This window comes from Chondrus crispus, genomic scaffold (assembly GCF_000350225.1).
Source record: "Chondrus crispus Stackhouse genomic scaffold, scaffold_330, whole genome shotgun sequence".
Classification (NCBI taxonomy): Eukaryota; Rhodophyta; class Florideophyceae; order Gigartinales; family Gigartinaceae; genus Chondrus; species Chondrus crispus.
In genome coordinates, this window is record NW_005179217.1 from 32715 (window position 1) to 50821 (window position 18107).

An 18107-nucleotide genomic window follows, 5' to 3' on the forward strand; every position below is an offset into this window, starting at 1 on the left:
AGGCGGACCTTGTGCTCCGACGCCGTGTGCGAGGAGCAGCGGCGCGACAGCAACCAGCGCCCGACCGCCAACGAGAACCATTCGGACGAACGCGCCGTCGCGTCGAAGAGCGCCGACTGGATCGAGTGCTTGTTCAGCGAGCTCAACGCGCGGCGCCAGTCCTCCGGCACGGGGCGCGGCATGGTAGGGCGGGGGCAGAGGGTGGGGGGCAGAGAGGGATGAGGGAGGGAGGGGGAGGGAGGGGGAGGGAGGGTGGAAGGAGCGAGTCAGTGACGTGAGTCACGGTTGGCCCACTTCAGGTCGACAGAGAGGCGAACAGTGCGTGCGATGTGCGCGAGGTTGGCAAAGTAAAGGAGAACGGGACTGGGGGGGACGGGAACGGCACTGGGGAGGAAGGGAACGAGAGGGGACGGGCATTGTTGACTCTCTTATTTGGCGGGACTTCGATTGCCGTTTCATCCGTTTTCATGTAGGGGAAATCCGGAATTTCCCCTACACGAAAACAGATTACGGAAAAGTGGAAACACACGTGGCAACGTAGCAGGCGCTTATTGGATATGTGGCGTATGACCAGTTTCCAAATTTCCAAATTTTCTACTTTCCAAAACACCTAGAACGCCCCTGAGTGGAGTATACGCTTCTGTACTGCGTAGGCGTGCAAATTCAAGTAGTGGTGCAATTGCTGTGGAAATAATTGCTGTGGAAATAATTGCTGTGGAAATAATTGCTGTGGAAATAATTGCTGTGGAAATAATTGCTGTGGAAACAAAGAGTGGCAACATTCGGGCGACAGCAAACCTAAAAAACATATTTGAATTACTATTCCGCAACGATGAGATCCCCTTCCAGCACATTTGTGGCTTTCGCCGAGTACTCGATCAAGTGCGAGCGTCGCTTGCTTCCGCCATGTTCCGACGACACTGAGGTTGTGCCTGAAGAAGTGAGCTTCCTTCCCTCGCCCACAATGACCACGTGTTGCAAGCCTCAACGTGGAGTGAGGGTCGCTGCGGGTGGTGAGCATGGCCCCGTTACCGTGCGTTTCGCCGCCGAGTACAGTGACGGCCTGCCTGGAAGGCATCGCCCCCATCAAGCGTCTCGGCCGCCAGACAAGAAGACGGCGCGCTGGGTGCGCGGCCGCCCGGCGGGGGCGCGCGATCAAAACGGGCGCGCACGGCCACCTGTTGCGCGCCAAGGCCTCCCCGCGCGACTGCTGCAGATTCAAGCCCCATTTTAGCTTACCCGGGCCGCCGTCCGCCGTCCGCCGCGCGTAACTGCGCCCTCTCTCCACGTCCTTATTTCGCCGCGCCCCACGCGGGGCGCGGCCGGTCGCAGTCGCTGAGGTGCGGGCGGATGGCGCGTGCCGGCGGGTTAACGCAAATCGCGCCGCCGTGCGTCTTCTACGCCGCACGTAGCATGGCTACAGCTCCGCCCGCAAACGCTTCCCGTTCAAACCACGCGCGACTCGCAGCGCAAGCACCATGCCGCCCTGCTTCCCGCTCGTGCGCAGCAATGCGCGCATCCATTTCAAAGCGCGTGCGTCCGAATAAGCGTCGCCGCCGCCGTTGCGCGCGCCCTCACCCCGACGCGCTGTGCTTCCCTCCCCCTTCCCCCGCTCTCCCTTGCGCGCGCGCGCGCCCGTCGCCGCCGCACGTATGGACAGCGCTCGAGACCCCGCCGCGTTCTAGTCGCGTGGCGGACGCTTCCCCGCCGCGACCCGGCTTGCTTGCGCGCGCCCGGGCGGTGTGCACAAACGTCGGGGCCGCGGCGCGCCGCACCGCGATCTGCGGGCGAGCATCCCCTTCCCACTGAGTGACGACGCTGACGCTCCGTAAAGGGAGAGGCCCAAATGTTTAGTAAAATTGAAAATTATGGTAAAATTGAGGAAAAAAGTTGGCCTCGTTTAAAAAGTTGGCCTCGTTTGCCACTTGTCTCCTCACACGTGTGGACCTGTGCACGTGGAAACCTGTGCACCTGTGCACGTGGACACCTGTGCACGTGTACCCATCGCCTCTTCAAAGTGAGATTGGCCCCCGCTTTGACCCGGTCTGCAACGCTTCTCAACACACCGTTCATTCACGAATACCTTTATATCTTCACTCGCCTGCAACTAATGGCCAGCTGCCTGCACATCATTGCATTGCACAAGATATTAAATTGAGCACAAGAGCGCACGATGAACGGAAGCAGGTCGCTAGTTCATACATACACATACATGGACACATAAATGGATTGCAACGTCCGTGAGGCGAGCTTCTCACGCATTCACAAATCAAAAACAAAGCATAAAACCCTCAACGCACTACGACTGTCACGGGCGGCAAGCGGCCATCGCACTTCGGTACTTACTTACACCACTAGCTTACACCACTAGCTTCATGATAGCAACCAGATGGCCCGCCCCTGCAACTGCGACCCCGTGATCGTGGTCTACCTGCAAGTTTGCTTCTTGCAGGTATACGTAATCTACGTAACTCTCCAACTGGGCCAAGACAGCCTCAGACCCATCCTCTCGCCTTTGCACAATTCTTCCCTCCCTTGCAAATATTTGTGATGTTCGTCCTGCGCGGGAAGCAGTACCAAAGTCTGCCGTCTTCAGGAACCGAGCCGTGATTTCTTCCCAATCCTCTTCCCACCCGGTATGAAGTGTGATCCCTCTCTCCACGTCCCACACCCGCACGCTCCCGTCATACGATCCAGATACCACACGTCTTCCGTCCCCACTCATCGCAACGCTCCACACCAAATGCGTGTGTCCAACTAACGCCTCCCCGACTTGTGCTCCCGTCTCCACGTCCCACACCCGCACGCTCCTGTCCCACGATCCAGATACCACACGTCTTCCGTCCCCACTCATCGCAACGCTACCCACCGAATGCGTGTGTCCAACTAACGCCTCCCCGACTTGTGCTCCCGTCTCCACGTCCCACACCCGCACGCTCTTGTCCCGGGATCCAGATACCACACGTCTTCCGTCCCCACTCATCGCAACGCTCCACACAAAATCCGTGTGTCCAACTAACGCCTCCCCGACTTGTGCTCCCGTCTCCACGTCCCACACCCGCACGCTCTTGTCATTCGATCCAGATACCACACGTCTTCCGTCCCCACTCATCGCAACGCTCCACACCCCAGCCGTGTGTCCAACTAACGCCTCCCCGACTTGTGCTCCCGTCTCCACGTCCCACACCCGCACGCTCTTGTCATCCGATCCAGATACCACACGTCTTCCGTCCCCACTCATCGCAACGCTCCACACCTTATCCGTGTGTCCAACTAACGCCTCCCCGACTTGTGCTCCCGTCTCCACGTCCCACACCCGCACGCTCTTGTCATTCGATCCAGATACCACACGTCTTCCGTCCCCACTCATCGCAACGCTAAGCACCGGACGCGTGTGTCCAACTAACGCCTCCCCGACTTGTGCTCCCGTCTCCACGTCCCACACTCGCACGCTCTTGTCAAACGATCCAGATACCACACGTCTTCCGTCCCCACTCATCGCAACGCTATCCACCCCATCCGTGTGTCCAACTAACGCCTCCCCGACTTGTGCTCCCGTCTCCACGTCCCACACCCGCACGCTCTTGTCATTCGATCCAGATACCACACGTCTTCCGTCCCCACTCATCGCAACGCTATCCACCCCATCCGTGTGTCCAACTAACGCCTCCCCGACTTGTGCTCCCGTCTCCACGTCCCACACCCGCACGCTCTTGTCATTCGATCCAGATACCACACGTCTTCCGTCCCCACTCATCGCAACGCTACACACCGATTCCGTGTGTCCAACTAACGCCTCCCCGACTTGTGCTCCCGTCTCCACGTCCCACACCCGCACGCTCATGTCCCCCGATCCAGATACCACACGTCTTCCGTCCCCACTCATCGCAACACAAGTCACTTCCGACTTGTGACCGCGGAAAATTCTCAATACTTTCCTCTCCGACGTACTCCACAGCCTTAACGTCCCGTCTTCATATCCCACAACAACATTCTCCTTCCTCTCACAGAGAGTTGCGCAGATGGCGCTTGTCACTCTCGGGTTTTCTGCAGTCACGCTCGGGTTTTCTGCAGTCACTTCGGAGGTTACCCTTCCAAAGCACATTCCAAAATATGCCCTCAAACGTCGACACATTTTGCGCCTGCTTGCTTCAAGATCCCCTGGGCCCTGGCTCTGGCTCTCCGTTTCGAACTCGCCTTCTAATTGACTGCTTGGGTCATTGGCCCCTGGGCCCTGGCTCTCCGTTTCGAACTCGCCTTCTAATTCAACCATCTTCGTCTCCTTCTCAGCAGATTGCGTGAAAACTGTTACTTTTGCCCCTTCCCCCTCCACCTGACATCCATACACTTCACCACTGGAATCCATGCCCACTTGAATTTCAGTACTGAAATATGGCAGAACAATCTGCTCCACCATCTTTCCATCGGCTCGCGCTACACACTCACTCACAGGCCGCACCCACGGCCGTGGTGCGTATCTCTCAATTTCCTCCAGCATTTTTCGCACACAACTTGAATCCCGTGCCTTGTGCTTCACTCGCCCATATAGTTGAAAGTAAATCCCGGCACTGTTTTCACCACAAAACGGTACACTCAGTCGCGCCGCCCGCATCATCAAAACCATTCCATCCACTGCATCCTCATCTGCCCGTCCCATTCCCACCTTCCCGCTTCCTCTTTTCCCCTTCAAGTCTCTACTCAATCCCTTCACAGCTTTCTCGTATTGCCAAACCCCGCCTCTCCGCATCACTGTCTTCACCCATCGCGCACTCAAAAATAGCCTCTTCAGATCCTCTACACACCCACCCTGTTGCAAGACACGATATATATTCTCGAAAACATACTCCTCCCGTGCGCTCTTCCCCTCTCCGTCTCGGTCCTCACTCATCGCAAGCAACCCTTCTCCTGCCCTGCACACATCCGCCATCTTCTTATACCACTCTTCTACACCCTCCTTCTTCTTCGCTTCTTCCACCGCGAAATCGTGCGTCAGATCATGCACCCGCAACCCACCACAATCCTTCTCATACTGCACTTCTACTAGTCCAACCCTTTCCATCTCCTTTGCACACCTTTCCGTCCGCTCCTCGTCCATCTCCCACAAATCTCCAACCAAGCTCAAAGGTATCCGGTCTTGCTTCTTCATAACGCACAGACTCCGGTGCATTTTTCGAAACGAAAATTCACCAACTGTCTCCCCACTCCTTCCCACATCGGCCTCCAGGATATCTAGAGACGTATGCAATGTCCCATCCAACGACGAATATCCGTCCTTCGGACTCTCCCCGCGAATCGTGTTACGACTCTTCATCCTCGAAAGGTACGCCCCCCATGCTTCTGTTACTTCTCCCTCCCATCTTTCCCTCATGTACCTCACGCTCGTTCCCGCCACGTTCAGCGCAAGCGGCAATCCGCCACACATTTTCAGTATTTCACCCACGGCTTCCTTGCATCTCGCATCATCCACTTCCTTTCCATTTGCCTCACTCGCGTGCACAAGCATCTCAACTGCTTCTTTCCCTACCTTCTCCCTCGGCTCGAAAGCAACCCGCTCCCCAATCTGACGCAGCTCCTTATCCCTCGTGGAGTACAGTAGTCTGCTCCTCCTTCCCCCGCTGCCCCCCGCAGTCTCAGCCAGAACAGACAACTTTTGAAGGATATTCGCGTCTATATCATTCACCACCCACACATCATCAATGATGAACAGGCACACATGACTACAAAACCACGCTTGTACCTTCGCTAACACCCTTTCAAACTCGCTCTGCTCTCGCATTTCCACAGCCGTCTGGTTCCCACCGGACGCTTCCACAATCAGACACAGTTCTTCAATCAGCCGTCCCACGTTTCCATCTTTCCCCAACAACATGAAGTACACTCCTCCCGAGAACTCTGCCATAATCTCAACGTCGTGCGCGATCGCTCGTAGAGCACATGTCTTCCCGACTCCGCCCTGTCCCACTGCTGTCGCACCCACTTGCTTGTTCCTATCTCTCCGTAGCACAGCCGCTTTTAGACGCGACTCACACGTGTTTGGTAATCCATCGCTCCCCCGAGAATCAAGCTTCACACATATCGACGCAGGATTATGTTCGGCTCTTATCGACGCCCTGAACATATTACCCGTGCCTCGTCTGATCGACTCGACGGCCGCGCGAGTATCGATGCCCGTGCTTGCTTGTACAATACGTTTGTGAAGGCGGTCCGCTTCTTGCTTGCGCTTCTCTAGGACTTCTCTATCTCCCATCGCAGAGGCGTACGCACCGAGTCTCGCTTTTGGGTCATCCAATTCTTTCTGCAGCTCAGCGAGGGACTTCAATATGAAGCTTGAGATGTCCGTGATTTCACGTTGGAGCAAGCCCGTGTGCTGCGACGACGTTCCATGGATCGGCATGTTTTCAAGCTCCGTGATGTCTGCCTGCAAGGTAGTGTAGGCAGTGAGCACTTCCGTAGACAGCGTTTTGTTTTCCTTGTAGGCTTTGTGTCGTTCGATGAGACTTGCGATGAGGCGGACGACTTGCTCAGCCGGGCCGGTGAGGCCCAAGATACTGTATGGATCAGCCATGGTGTTTGCGAATAGGGGGTGTTGTTCGGATTTGAATAGGCGGCGGTAGCAAAGCGGCGCTTGCTCTTCTCTATATCTCTCCCTCTCGGAATCTCTTTTTTCTCTCTTGTCGTTGTCAGTCGTTACCCAAGGGTAGTCGTTTTTCGTTCTTGGTCTTCTCGCAGAGAGGGCGGGAAAGGTTTGCTTCCACCCTTCGCATTCGAATAAATGCAGGACATCCAATGGCCCACAGCTATTTTACGGTAGGTGCCCGCTTGACAGTGATTTTGAGTGATTTCCTACGCTGAAAAAACAGGGCGGCGGTTGTGCGGATTGTTGCTGCGGTGTTGGCACATCGTGAGTTTAGTAAGGCTGCTCTCGCGACGCACTGACAAGAATTCTACGCCAGCAACGAGAGCTGCAAGGGACTCCAGGGAGGCGTATGATACAGTGCTGTACTCCAGGGGCTTGTCCAGTCCATCGGTAATACAGTACAGTACAGTACAGTACAGTACTGCAACGAAAGCCGTAGGACGATACGAGTAAAGTTTACAGTACCCTCGCGGTGGGCACGTACCCCGCCTGAAGGTCCCCCCCAAGTCGAGTCATGCGCCGAGTGGGCAGCTGGACTTGTTGGACACCGTCGCGGCGAGAACCGGTCTGCGAGCTTTGATGGACAAGATAGAAAGCTCGCCCACATGCAAAGTGACGCGCGACTGTCTCAAGCCATTCAGTGCCGCCAACCCGGCAGAGACGGCGCAGGTCGCCGAGAGACCCCAATAATACAGGGACGGCCGAGCAATGATTGCCCGCACGCACTTGGTGGCGGAATGTCCCCGGATTCAGAAGCGTTGGTGCCAACTCCAGCAAGACAGGCCGGACGAGGACAGGGGGGGGTTCCAGGCAGGCGGCCGGCAGGGGTCCGGCAGTGGAAGCTGTCGGTGGCACCGACAGCTACAAATTCACGCCTACGGATCGCACCGACTCGGTGCGATCCGTAGGCGTGAATTTGCAAAAAGAATTACAGATATCCTAATTCAGTTGCCTCATGTTCCTATCAAAACGTTCTGTAATGCCCAAATCTGAATCACAGATTCGAACGTGTCCCTCCTGCTCCAGGCGCCAGGCATAAGAGTTCATGATAAAATGTGGCAAGTGACGGTTTTTTTCTAGGCATGTCTGGTGAAAAGGCCGTATCCTACCCAGTCCTTCACCGATTTTGACTTTTTAAAGCTCAATAAACACATAAAGCGCGCATATACAGTACTGTAGCTTTACAACTGTAACGAAATCACATCATGTGTTCATTCAAGGGAATGAAGTCACTTAAATGAACCCCTTTTACAGGTCTGAATCGCATGGAAACTAATTTGGCAACCTCAAGTAATGGCCGTGGCCCGAAAAAAACTCTTTATTCTAACAGTCAAATAATGTCCGTTAACTATTTTGGCAAACATAAACTATTTTGGCAACGCACTGCTTCCCTTTTTTGCCGCACTTTTCCGGAATGGCGATGATGGGCGGCTATCGATCGATATGGAAAAGCATATTACGTTGTAATTGCACGCCACAGCCTGGAATTTTTGGCGAACAAGCGAAAGTAATGGGCTTTCGAATGGCGGTAAAAACAGAAAAGGCGCGCAGGTTATAATCAGTCACAGAGCTACCAAGGTTAGCAAGTGGCGGAGGCGGATCTGGGTGACTCGGTTTCGGACAAGTGCGGCAAAAAGGGGAAGCAGTGCGTTGCCAAAATAGTTTATATTTGCCAAAATAGTTACCGAACTGTTATCGCTGTCGAAGTGAGTGGAGTATACGCTACTGCGTAGGCGTGCAAATTCAAGTGGTGGTGCAATTGCTGTGGAAATAAAGAGTGGCGGTTGTGGCGTCAACGGCGTGTGCAGTGGTGGCGCGCGAAGCTGGAGGTGCTACGTGTTTCCAGAGTACTCACAGAGTACTCGAGAGAGAGGCTACGCCGGCAGAGCGTACGGATGGAGACCAGAGGTGGATGTCGCAAATTAGTGTCGTCGGCACAGGCGCGTGGAAATGGGTCCTGTTGTTTGGAGTAACGACCTCGGTGCTCGTCCCTGCTGCAGTAGTAACGGTCCTGAGATCAAGCCAATGTGAGATCAAGCCGGAGTGAGGTCAAGCCAACCTGCAATAACATTTAAAGTTTATGCAGCGATACAGTTCTCCTGACTCTACCACGCATCACGTAAACTCCCCCACACCTCCGTGTTGCGCCGCTGCCGCACCTCCTTTGATCCCAGTATGTACACCAACCAGACGACGCCACCGACAACAGACCAAATCTCCCCACGTTGAAAGTGTAAGAGCATTTCCAACGCGCAATTCTGCGTTGCATAGAATCAATTTTGGAACACCAACGCGAAATTCTGTGCATTTCCAAGATCGTATTGGACGATTTCTGATTCTATGCCCGCTCCTATACTGTAGATCTGAAAACGATCTACAGTATATATATATAGCTCGGATAGAATTCCCTATAGAACGCCACGCGGACGGCGTGTCCGCCGCCTTTCCAATGTTTTCCCGCAAACTTCAGTTCCTCTTGGCGGAAAGGCGACTGCAGAACGGTCGGGAGAGCTTTTGCGCGGGTCCATGTCTGTCACTCAGTCAAGCTAGCGGCTGGAAGCCGCGCCAGACACCTCGCCTTCTAGTCGGCGCGGGCGCACCCTGCGCCACAACTGCGAGCGGAGATCGGCGGACACCAGGTGGCAGACACAACACGGTGCCTCTCCCGGGCAGTACGTCTATGCCGTGCTCAGACAGCCAGGCGGTGAAAGTCGCGAGGGTAGAGGGGATGCGTGTGGGGATGAGGGAGGTGTTGTACGGGGGACGCTGATTGGAGATGCTGTGTTTGGGGAAAGAGTTTGTGCAGTTCGTGGAGAGGGGGTTTGGGGGAAGACCAGAGAGGATCGTGGACCAAGCTTCGGAGAGCGGTGAGCAGGGGAAGGATAGTCAGACAAAAGTCTCAAGGCAGGCGGCAGGCGGCGGGCGACGCCGCGCGCGTTGGCAATGTGAATCTGCTGCAATAGAAACGCAAACTGGCGTTGGGGTTGACGCGGTTAGAATAAGCGTGACTACACGTCACATAAATCTATTGGAACAACCGGCGAATTGTAAGCTTACACGTTTCAGTTCTATCCCGCTATAGAACCGCGGCGGTGGCGATGCTCTTAGCGCAATAGGAACTGTATAAAGATCCTTTCAGATTTGTCGCAAATCATTGCTGCTCCATCAACTCCAAAGAAAGCGAGGTGCGAGACCGTGATTTTATCGACGCCTGTTGCGATAACCAAGGTTTCCAATGATACCTTCAACCTTCTGCGTTCTTTAAGTTACGACGTTATCACACCGCTGTACGGCAGTTCCCTAGCGATGTGGCCATCGATTGATTTTGCTTTCATGAGGGAGCGAGATGGCTTTTGCCCTAGGAGATATATAACGAAGAAGCGTGATTTATTGTGTCTAAGGTTGTAGTTCCAACTTCTTCGGGCGGTTGGTTTGGATGACGTGTGGGGCTTTTGACTACTAATGTTTGGATACTGTACCGGGAGCAGAAGTCGTTTTTTTGATGATTGTCTCGCTACCCTTGTCGCTGCAGCCCCCTTAAAATGATACCCTGTACCACGAACGAACTGTACATTCACTGTTGTCGCTGTGTGCATCAAGTCCTACAGCACAGAGTTGTGCTAGGACTGGAACGAATTCATGGCCTTGTGAGACGTTTTCTCTGGGCCAATCCTAGTCTTAAAAGTGTCGCAAGTTCTAAACTCCCCGAGTGCTTGGTTGCTCTATTCAGGTGACCAAAGCGTTGCAGCGGAAACCCATTTGTGAAGCGACGAGATGGCGCGGCGGACACGTGCATGTCTGTGTTTTAGTGTGGCCGAAAAAGAGAGGCTGAGTATCGGAAACGGAACCTTTGATGGGATCAAGAGATGTGCACGTTGGCACAATCGGCGGCGGCAACGAGGACGTCGAACATGTGGTACTATCGTACACGCATGGCGGCGCACTGTAAATACGCCCAGGCGTCCATTCTGGACATTCAAAAGAGATCTCGAGTGCCCAGACGTCCATGCTGCGCATTCCGAAGAGATCTCGAGTCCTCTTGCTTGGCCGACGGCCGTCATAATGATACTGTACACATCCGCGACTACGCGACTACTGTACATGAGAGCGGCGCATTGTTGCCGTGTTCAGACTCTATGCTAGCGAGCTGTCTCAGAGTTAATGCACACCAGCAGTAAGAACACCGCTCTCCCACACCGCGCCCGTAAGAGGTGTATCCCGTCTCATGCCCCCGGGCAAGCTGTCCATATCTCTCCAACAAACCGCACTTCCTTGCTTCACATTTCCAACCGCCCTCTGTTTCGAACATAAAGACAACACTTTTTAACCATCCACGTCCTCCTCCCCAGGTTTTAATCCATCCTTCTCGTTCGCCTCTCCGTCTCGCAGCTATGACTCTCCTCCAGGAGTTGAATGCCACGCCCGACTTTAGCTTTTCTACAGTCCAAACGTCCAGCGACATCATCAACGCCCTCATCATATCACTGCTCACTGTTTTCGTTATCTCCAACATCCTGTCAGTCACTTCCAAGCTCATCTTTAGCTCCCGCGAAAAAAGCTTCGAGTACCTCTCCTGGGTCCGTTCCTTTATCTTTGTCAACAGCGACGACCCCATCCGCATTTTCTCCTGGATTTGGCACAGGTACTCATACAAGGAGAAGGGCTGCACACGTTACAGGAACGAAATCCAACTCCGCAGGCTTCTCCTCCCCCTTCTGGCGAGGCTCTTCATTTTGGTTACTGCCATCACCTCTGTTGCCATCTCCATCCCGAGTGAAAAGCGTCTGAGTGGGTGTGAGAAGGGCGACTTTCGAATCCACATGGACCCTAACGTTCGAAAGCCAGCTCCGGATTTAAATAGGGTTTGCGCCGACATTCCGCTGACAACTACACTAGGCGAAGTCAGATCTCGTGTGTCGTACTGCTCTTGCTTGGTGGACTTTGGATCTAACGTCCCTGTATCAGAAGGCGAAGGCGGAATAGTTACAATCACCACAGAGTCGGGTCAACTATGGACCGCATTGGTGAGTAAGAACAACACTGCAGCGAGTGCCTTCTACATCCAGTGGGTCAAGAACAGACGGCAAAGAGACAATGACAAATCGCTCCTCTTCACAAATGTTGAAAAGATCGACTCTGATGATCATCTCCAAGTCATTGCCAACGCACTCCGTTCAGAGACAGTACAGCAGTGCACAGCCAAAGGTACTTCTGACAAGTTACCGTCAGAGGACAACAGCCTTATAGCGTAAGCGCAGATATTGGATTGCGATTTTGATCCCCTCAGTCTCATAGCAAGGGTCCAAGCGTATGTCACAGGCTCACTGACTTTGAACAAGCTTCGTCGTGGCGAAATGGACAATCGGTTGGAGTTGAATCCCCTCACCGACGAAGTGCGTGAAACGGCGGCATGTCCAATTGACGATGTTGTAAGTCGCCCGATCGTCAATATCCTCCCGCTCGCCCTCATGCTCGTCTTGTGGGGTATCATCAACGTACTCGTTAGCATTTACACATCCAGGCGAGGAAACGCTTTCGACATGGGCTTCCATATCATCAAGGAAGCACTGGGGCACGACACGACTTCCAACCCTCTGGAAGAAAACTCGAATCGCGGAGAGGCGATGGAACTGCCCTTGCGCAAATGGCGCTGCGGCGCTGGTGCTGCGCATGAAGGCTTCATCGGGCGAGATGGAGATGTCCCAGTGCAGGGCTTTGACTCCTTTACAAACGTGTGTGGTTGCACGCAAGTGGTGACGGAGATAGAAGCAGCGAGTGCGCTGCCAGACTCCGCGCCTGGCACGATGGCTCCGGCCGAAGAGCTGTGGCGTGGGGATGTGCATCCGCGGTTGCAAGGACAGGCGTCGACTTTATCATCGGCGGCCCCGACTGACAACTTTGCATCGCAGACGGCCGCGGTGAGCAGCTCGTGGTCTGCGTCCGGGCTGCCGCAGCGGTTGCCCCAACCGGGACCAGCTTTTATGACGCTGCCTCCAGCCATGCAACATTCAACAGAGTCTGGGCGGCCGGGGCAGGAGTAGCCAAGGTGCCGACTTCGTGCTTTGGCACCACCGGCTCAACATGATGATCAAAAAGTGAAAATTCAAAATTCAAATAGTGAGCTTTGAACACCCCGATCTGTTTTGGCAAAATTTGGTGGCTGAAACCTCCCAAAAGAAAAATTGAAACGGTGGATGACATCAAAATTGAAAAGAAACAAAATTCGCAGACTATTAGGTTATGATAACGCTAGGTTGATAGACACTAGAGTGCTCAGGAAAGTGGTAGTCTTGAGGTCTCAAGACTACGTACTTAGTCGAGAGATCATCCTTCTGCATGTAGGCGAAGTTGGCTGCGTCATAAATGATGCGCAGCACGCGTGACATGACCCCCATACACCAGTACACTTAATGATATATTACATCCAGAAATGAACCTCCCTGACGGTTCATTTTTGTAACGGCCTCGTTCTCACTGACGTAGGCTGACATACAACCCCAAAATAAATGTCACGCCTTTCCATACTACAATTTTAAACATCTGAAAATTTTTCTACGGCAAATGATCCAATCGTACTGTATTCAAATCGGTCGTCGCCGTCGGCGCCGCCGCCACTATCGCCAAATTAGATATAAAATCCAATCCCTCGTACCCTAAACCACATCTGTCGCCGCCGCCGCCGACGCCGCCGTCGGCAAATTAAATCTACATTGTCACTGCACAGTATTATAAATCGCGCACCCCCTGACTGCCCTCACACACCCTACCCCTCACATGATCTCCACGATTGCGCACGATTTTATTTCCCCTCATCGACGACGACGAGCGAGCGATGCGACGCGGCGATCCTCGACAGCTGGGCTGCGCCTGCTGTCGGGGGTCTACTACGGGGTCGAGGACGGGCTACGCCCGCCTCGACTTCAGCGAGCGAAGCGACGATCCTCGACAGCTGGGCTACGCCTGCTGTCGAGGATCTACTACGGGGTCGAGGATGGGCTACGCCCGCCTCGACTTCAGCGTGCGATGCGACGTCCTCGAAAGCTGGGCTACGCCTGCTGTCGAGGATCTACTACAGGGTCGGGGATGGGCTAAGCCCGCCTCGACTTCAGCGTGCGAAGCGACGTCCTCGACAGCTGAGCTACGCCTGCTGTCGAGGATCTACTACGGGGTCAAGGATGGGCTACGCCTCCCTCGACTTCAGCCATCGAAGCGGAAATCGTTCACAGCTGGGCTCTGCCTGCTGTCAAGGATCTTCTCTACCTGCAGTCAAGTCCTCTCTAAATCATAAATTGGGGCGACAATCGATTAAAACCAATTAAAACTTGAAACCCCGCCTGAATTAGTCTCTAAAATGCTATCTGCTGTATAAAATATCTGGACCTCAAAAATGACGGCTACATAAAAAGCGTTTGCGTCAGTACTAAAATGGTTATGATTTTCCAATGCAATAATTCTTTAAAATGCACATTCAAGTGCTCATCCGTCTTGCACACGTGCCTGTAAGAAGTGGAAGAGCCATTTTATTCCACATCATTTCCAATTCCTACATTTGCAGTATTATAGCAGTACATAAAACTAAAGGAATACAGTCATTTGCATTGTATTTGGTCACATTGAATACCGAAGAATGGCAAGACTATTTTTAGTTGGTTAAAGGACTTAGAATCTGACATTTATATGCGTATATATATTTCCAACAAGACAGTATATCATTCAAAATGGGTTACGCAGACATCTTTCCGATTCATTTTCAAAAACCAACCTTCATAAAAACTTTGAACCTTGACTGGAAGCATCAGGTGCTAAGCTACTGGCCAACTCTTTCATCATGCTTAAAATAGTATTCCACGACTTGTTTGGTACTCATCAGTGAAGTACAACTCATCGTTAAAATATATATATGAAGTTAAAGATGCAAAATGTAGGAGGAATAAAACCGGGCACTGTGAAATAAAAGCCGTTTGAGTAACATTTATCAATTTATTTAACTAAGCAGAGGGACCAGCACCACTACCGGAACCCCCTTGAGGGCCTGAGTTCATCCTTGCCTTCTTCAACCTCCTTCCCATGCGTTTCTTGTTCTTCTTTTGAATCTTGGACCGCTGGGATTCCGGGATTGAATCCCACTCCTTCTCAGTTTTTCGACTCTTTTGAAAAACGTACCCTGAAAAGTGCTTCATTTTGTTTTCTTGAATTCTTGTACGGCAAAGGGGACAGTGTCCTGCTTGGCGGTTTACAGGATGATCAAACGTACTGCCATCATCAAAGATTTCCACCACTGGACATGTAGAAGTGTTAGATAGAAGACAGGGAGCAATGCAGTCTTTATGAAAGACGTGTCTGCATTGTAACTCGACCACGTCTCCATCAGGCGGGCATTGGCAGATGATGCACAAATGCGGATGACCAACGGCGCTCATGTTCGAACAACAAGGACTGCTCGTGCGAATTTTGGAGAAACGAAGGATGCGAAAGGTTGGTGCGCTTGTCTCAAATCTGATAGTTCGCCTGTACCCGTTCACTATTTAAAGAGTTGTTGGAGGCAGAGATTTCCTATTGCTGTGTTAGACTAGTTGCTATTTTAAAAACAGAATACTAGATTGATGCAAACGTAGAATAGAAACACATATGCGCTTGAGCATATACGTAGCAGTCTAATGAAGCGTACACGAAACGTTTGAAAACATTTACTGCGGCTCGCGACGGCCTTCATGACGAGATTTTCTCTGATTTTCATTGAGTCAAGAAATAAATGACAATCCAGAAAATCTGACTAGAAACGGTGTTTGAAAAACAGAGTGTATACCTGTTTTAAAGATGTGGCGTGCGAATTCTTCCAAGCATATCGAACTATTTTTAGAATGTAAGATTTCTGCCAAGTATCTCAACTATGGTGCATAAAGATACACAATAGACTTTCAGTTGTGGAGACCTGAAATCGACGATATATATAGCAGAAGAGAGAGGAAGGACAACGGAAAGAGTATAGTGTGACCCTGCAAATCTAGGGAGATTTGGAGGCACATATTTCAATATCTCAGCGTCCAACAAAGCCGTTCTATGTGGTACATCAGAACCCAGCAGAAACGTTTACCGAATAATCCAACGTTTACCAAATAATTCAACGTTTACCGAATAATTCCAAATAAGCTTCTGTCTAAGAGAGTGTAAATTTGTGTTTCTGAAAATAGCGAACTAGTTTTCTGGCACCGTGGCAGCCACGATTTGTAGTTGAAACGAACACCAAATCTTTTAATTGTACGTCTTTAAATATAGTTGGTCATGGGGTCAGATTATCCTATCAAGAGCAGGTACGTTCTACGTTCTACATCATGATGAACATCTTAGCAAATGCTGATTGAGTGATTTAAAATAATATACCCAACGCGTTGTCTGCATGACACCACAGAATCTCGTAAATAGACGTACTTGCGCCCAAGTAAAATATGCAGCAGTTCTATGAGATGTATACAATATCACTGCCAGCACATTTCTACTGCATTTCACGACAACTGCTAGATCAAATTCTCTGATGTGAGTTTAGTAAAAGTTTTGACTGGAAGCCGGGTGATTCTTTAATGAAAAGACCGTTCAGAAACTGGGTCCATTCCTATTTAGACGTATAAATTACGAACTTCTACAGGAATGTCAGGCTATTTTTAGTAGAGCAGAACTCTGCAGAGAATTTCAACTGTGGTCCGCAAAGTCAAACAAGTGAACACGTAACTGCTGAGAAGTAAAATCAGGTCGCAATGTTCCATGCCACAAAAATCTTGTTTGGTTAGACGTTCTTCCAATACATTTTAGGTCTAAACCATCAGGACGGATATGCCTTGCCATGGGAATGTTTTATGAAAAAGAGTTCATATTTATGCAGTCAACTTGTACGTAGTTCAGTCTATTTTTAGCTTCAACTGCAATAACGAGATAACATCTTCTCTGGATACCTCCGTGACAGTGTTTGTATTTCTACACTCATGATAAATCTGAACATTCTGTCGTGTGTCTCACCATACAACAGAAACTATCACAGCACTCTGTACCACGACATCAATTTCTGATAAGATGGATGAGGTGAGAGACTGGCCTCCCTTTACAGTAAGACGGTTTTCATATTTTTTATTAATCTTTTTGACGCAGTACACGCGATAGCGCCTGGGGCCTCCCATCTTTGTCATACGCGGCATGAAATCCTTGAACGGCTTGTTCCCAGTCATTGTCACTTCCGATATCCATCAGACCCATTCGTACAGGGCCAAATTCCTGTACTCGTTCCAATAAAGCCTTGATTCGCAAGAAGCTATTCTTCTGTCCAGAAAGGGTCCACATCTGATGGCTATAGTTGGGAACCATTTTCTTTCGCATCTCTGAGTCTGTAAACTTTCTCAGTGGTTGACAGTCGAGATTTTTGTCTCCCCTTCGCCACAGCTCAACTACTTCTTCTATGGTTTTCGGTAGTCCTGGAATGAATTTGACTACTGTACTGGGTTCCATGTGAGCCCCTGTTTTCTGTTTCTTATGCAATGAATGAGTAAATGAATCGAAGTCCCGTTTTGTTGCCTCTGCAGCTGCAGAAGCAATGCAATTCTTTTGTATCAACGGTTCTTTACTTCCATCTTCCACGGCGTTTTCTTCCAACGAGGCGTACAACTGTACGCTCGTATTTCTTTTCGGCAGCGCACTAGAAGATTCCTTCCTTCTCTGGTGCAAGAGAAATAGTCTCTGCTGTAGCTCTTTCTTCCAAACTTTCATTTTCTCATCTTGAACAGCATAAATTTGTCCTTCATTCTCTGAATCGCTTCCCTGATTTTTCGATTTGCCAACAGAATTAGTGTTACCCGACGAAAGCAATATCTCCTTACTTATCGTCATACCAATCTCCGGTTCAAGTTGCAGGATTTGTCTAGGGGCTTTGAATCCGGCACCTTCTCCACCCCCTTGGATCGGCCGCACGAACCCTCGTCTCTCCATTTTTTGTCGTGTGGGTCTGTTGGTTATTCCTCGCTCTGAAATTATTAAGACGATCACTTATATCTCATTAAAACAGAAAACTATGATCCATATATCAAGTACCAGATTATTTATTGTACTCGACGAAAACATTTCACTAGACTAACTGAAAGTTTTGTCCACATCGTTTGAACTGAGACCAGTATGGACGTGCTCAAGAAACTTTGCAAAGTCCTCCTTCTCATATATCTGCTCAGATTCTTCGCAAATAGTTTTAGCATGACGTACATACTCCTGGACTGAATTAAAGCGAGGAAGCTCTGGCGGAGCACAGTCGTTGTAGGCAGCGCAATAGTTGGCATACGCTTGATATCCACTCATCTGAATTATTTCCATAATTGCTTCATCGCGAAGCCCTAGAGCTCGATACAGCTGGACTGAACCTCTTTTGATTGAATGTCCGGAGTACATACCCAGATCACCCGATCCGACACCAACTGATGACAAGCGACCTCGGAAG

At 51.2% G+C, this 18107-nt stretch overlaps 6 protein-coding genes; 4 read left to right on the forward strand and 2 right to left on the reverse strand.

The window, feature by feature from the left end:
* Window positions 1-832: 832 nt before the first annotated feature.
* Window positions 833-1234, forward strand: CHC_T00005982001 (hypothetical protein). The gene has a single exon (XM_005717584.1). It carries the CDS (start codon window positions 833-835, stop codon window positions 1232-1234), a length of 402 nt encoding a protein of 133 aa, XP_005717641.1.
* Window positions 1235-1509: 275 nt separating this feature from the next.
* CHC_T00005983001 (hypothetical protein) lies at window positions 1510-1877 on the forward strand. XM_005717585.1 is given in 2 exon segments: window positions 1510-1809; window positions 1810-1877. The coding sequence occupies 1 exon segment, from the start codon at window positions 1510-1512 to the stop codon at window positions 1807-1809; it is 300 nt and encodes a 99-aa protein (XP_005717642.1). The 3' UTR covers window positions 1810-1877.
* Window positions 1878-4260: 2383 nt separating this feature from the next.
* CHC_T00005984001 (hypothetical protein) lies at window positions 4261-6900 on the reverse strand. Its single transcript, XM_005717586.1, has 3 exons — window positions 6848-6900; window positions 4347-6719; window positions 4261-4282 (listed from the first exon to the last, which is right to left on the reverse strand). Exons 1-3 carry the CDS (start codon window positions 6898-6900, stop codon window positions 4261-4263), a joined length of 2448 nt encoding a protein of 815 aa, XP_005717643.1.
* Window positions 6901-9086: 2186 nt separating this feature from the next.
* CHC_T00005985001 (hypothetical protein) lies at window positions 9087-9407 on the forward strand. The gene has a single exon (XM_005717587.1). The coding sequence runs from the start codon at window positions 9087-9089 to the stop codon at window positions 9405-9407; it is 321 nt and encodes a 106-aa protein (XP_005717644.1).
* Window positions 9408-11028: 1621 nt separating this feature from the next.
* CHC_T00005986001 (hypothetical protein) lies at window positions 11029-11889 on the forward strand. The gene has a single exon (XM_005717588.1). It carries the CDS (start codon window positions 11029-11031, stop codon window positions 11887-11889), a length of 861 nt encoding a protein of 286 aa, XP_005717645.1.
* A 69-nt stretch (window positions 11890-11958) lies between these two features.
* CHC_T00005987001 (hypothetical protein) lies at window positions 11959-12480 on the reverse strand. Its single transcript, XM_005717589.1, has one exon. It carries the CDS (start codon window positions 12478-12480, stop codon window positions 11959-11961), a length of 522 nt encoding a protein of 173 aa, XP_005717646.1.
* Between the last annotated feature and the right edge of the window lie 5627 nt (window positions 12481-18107).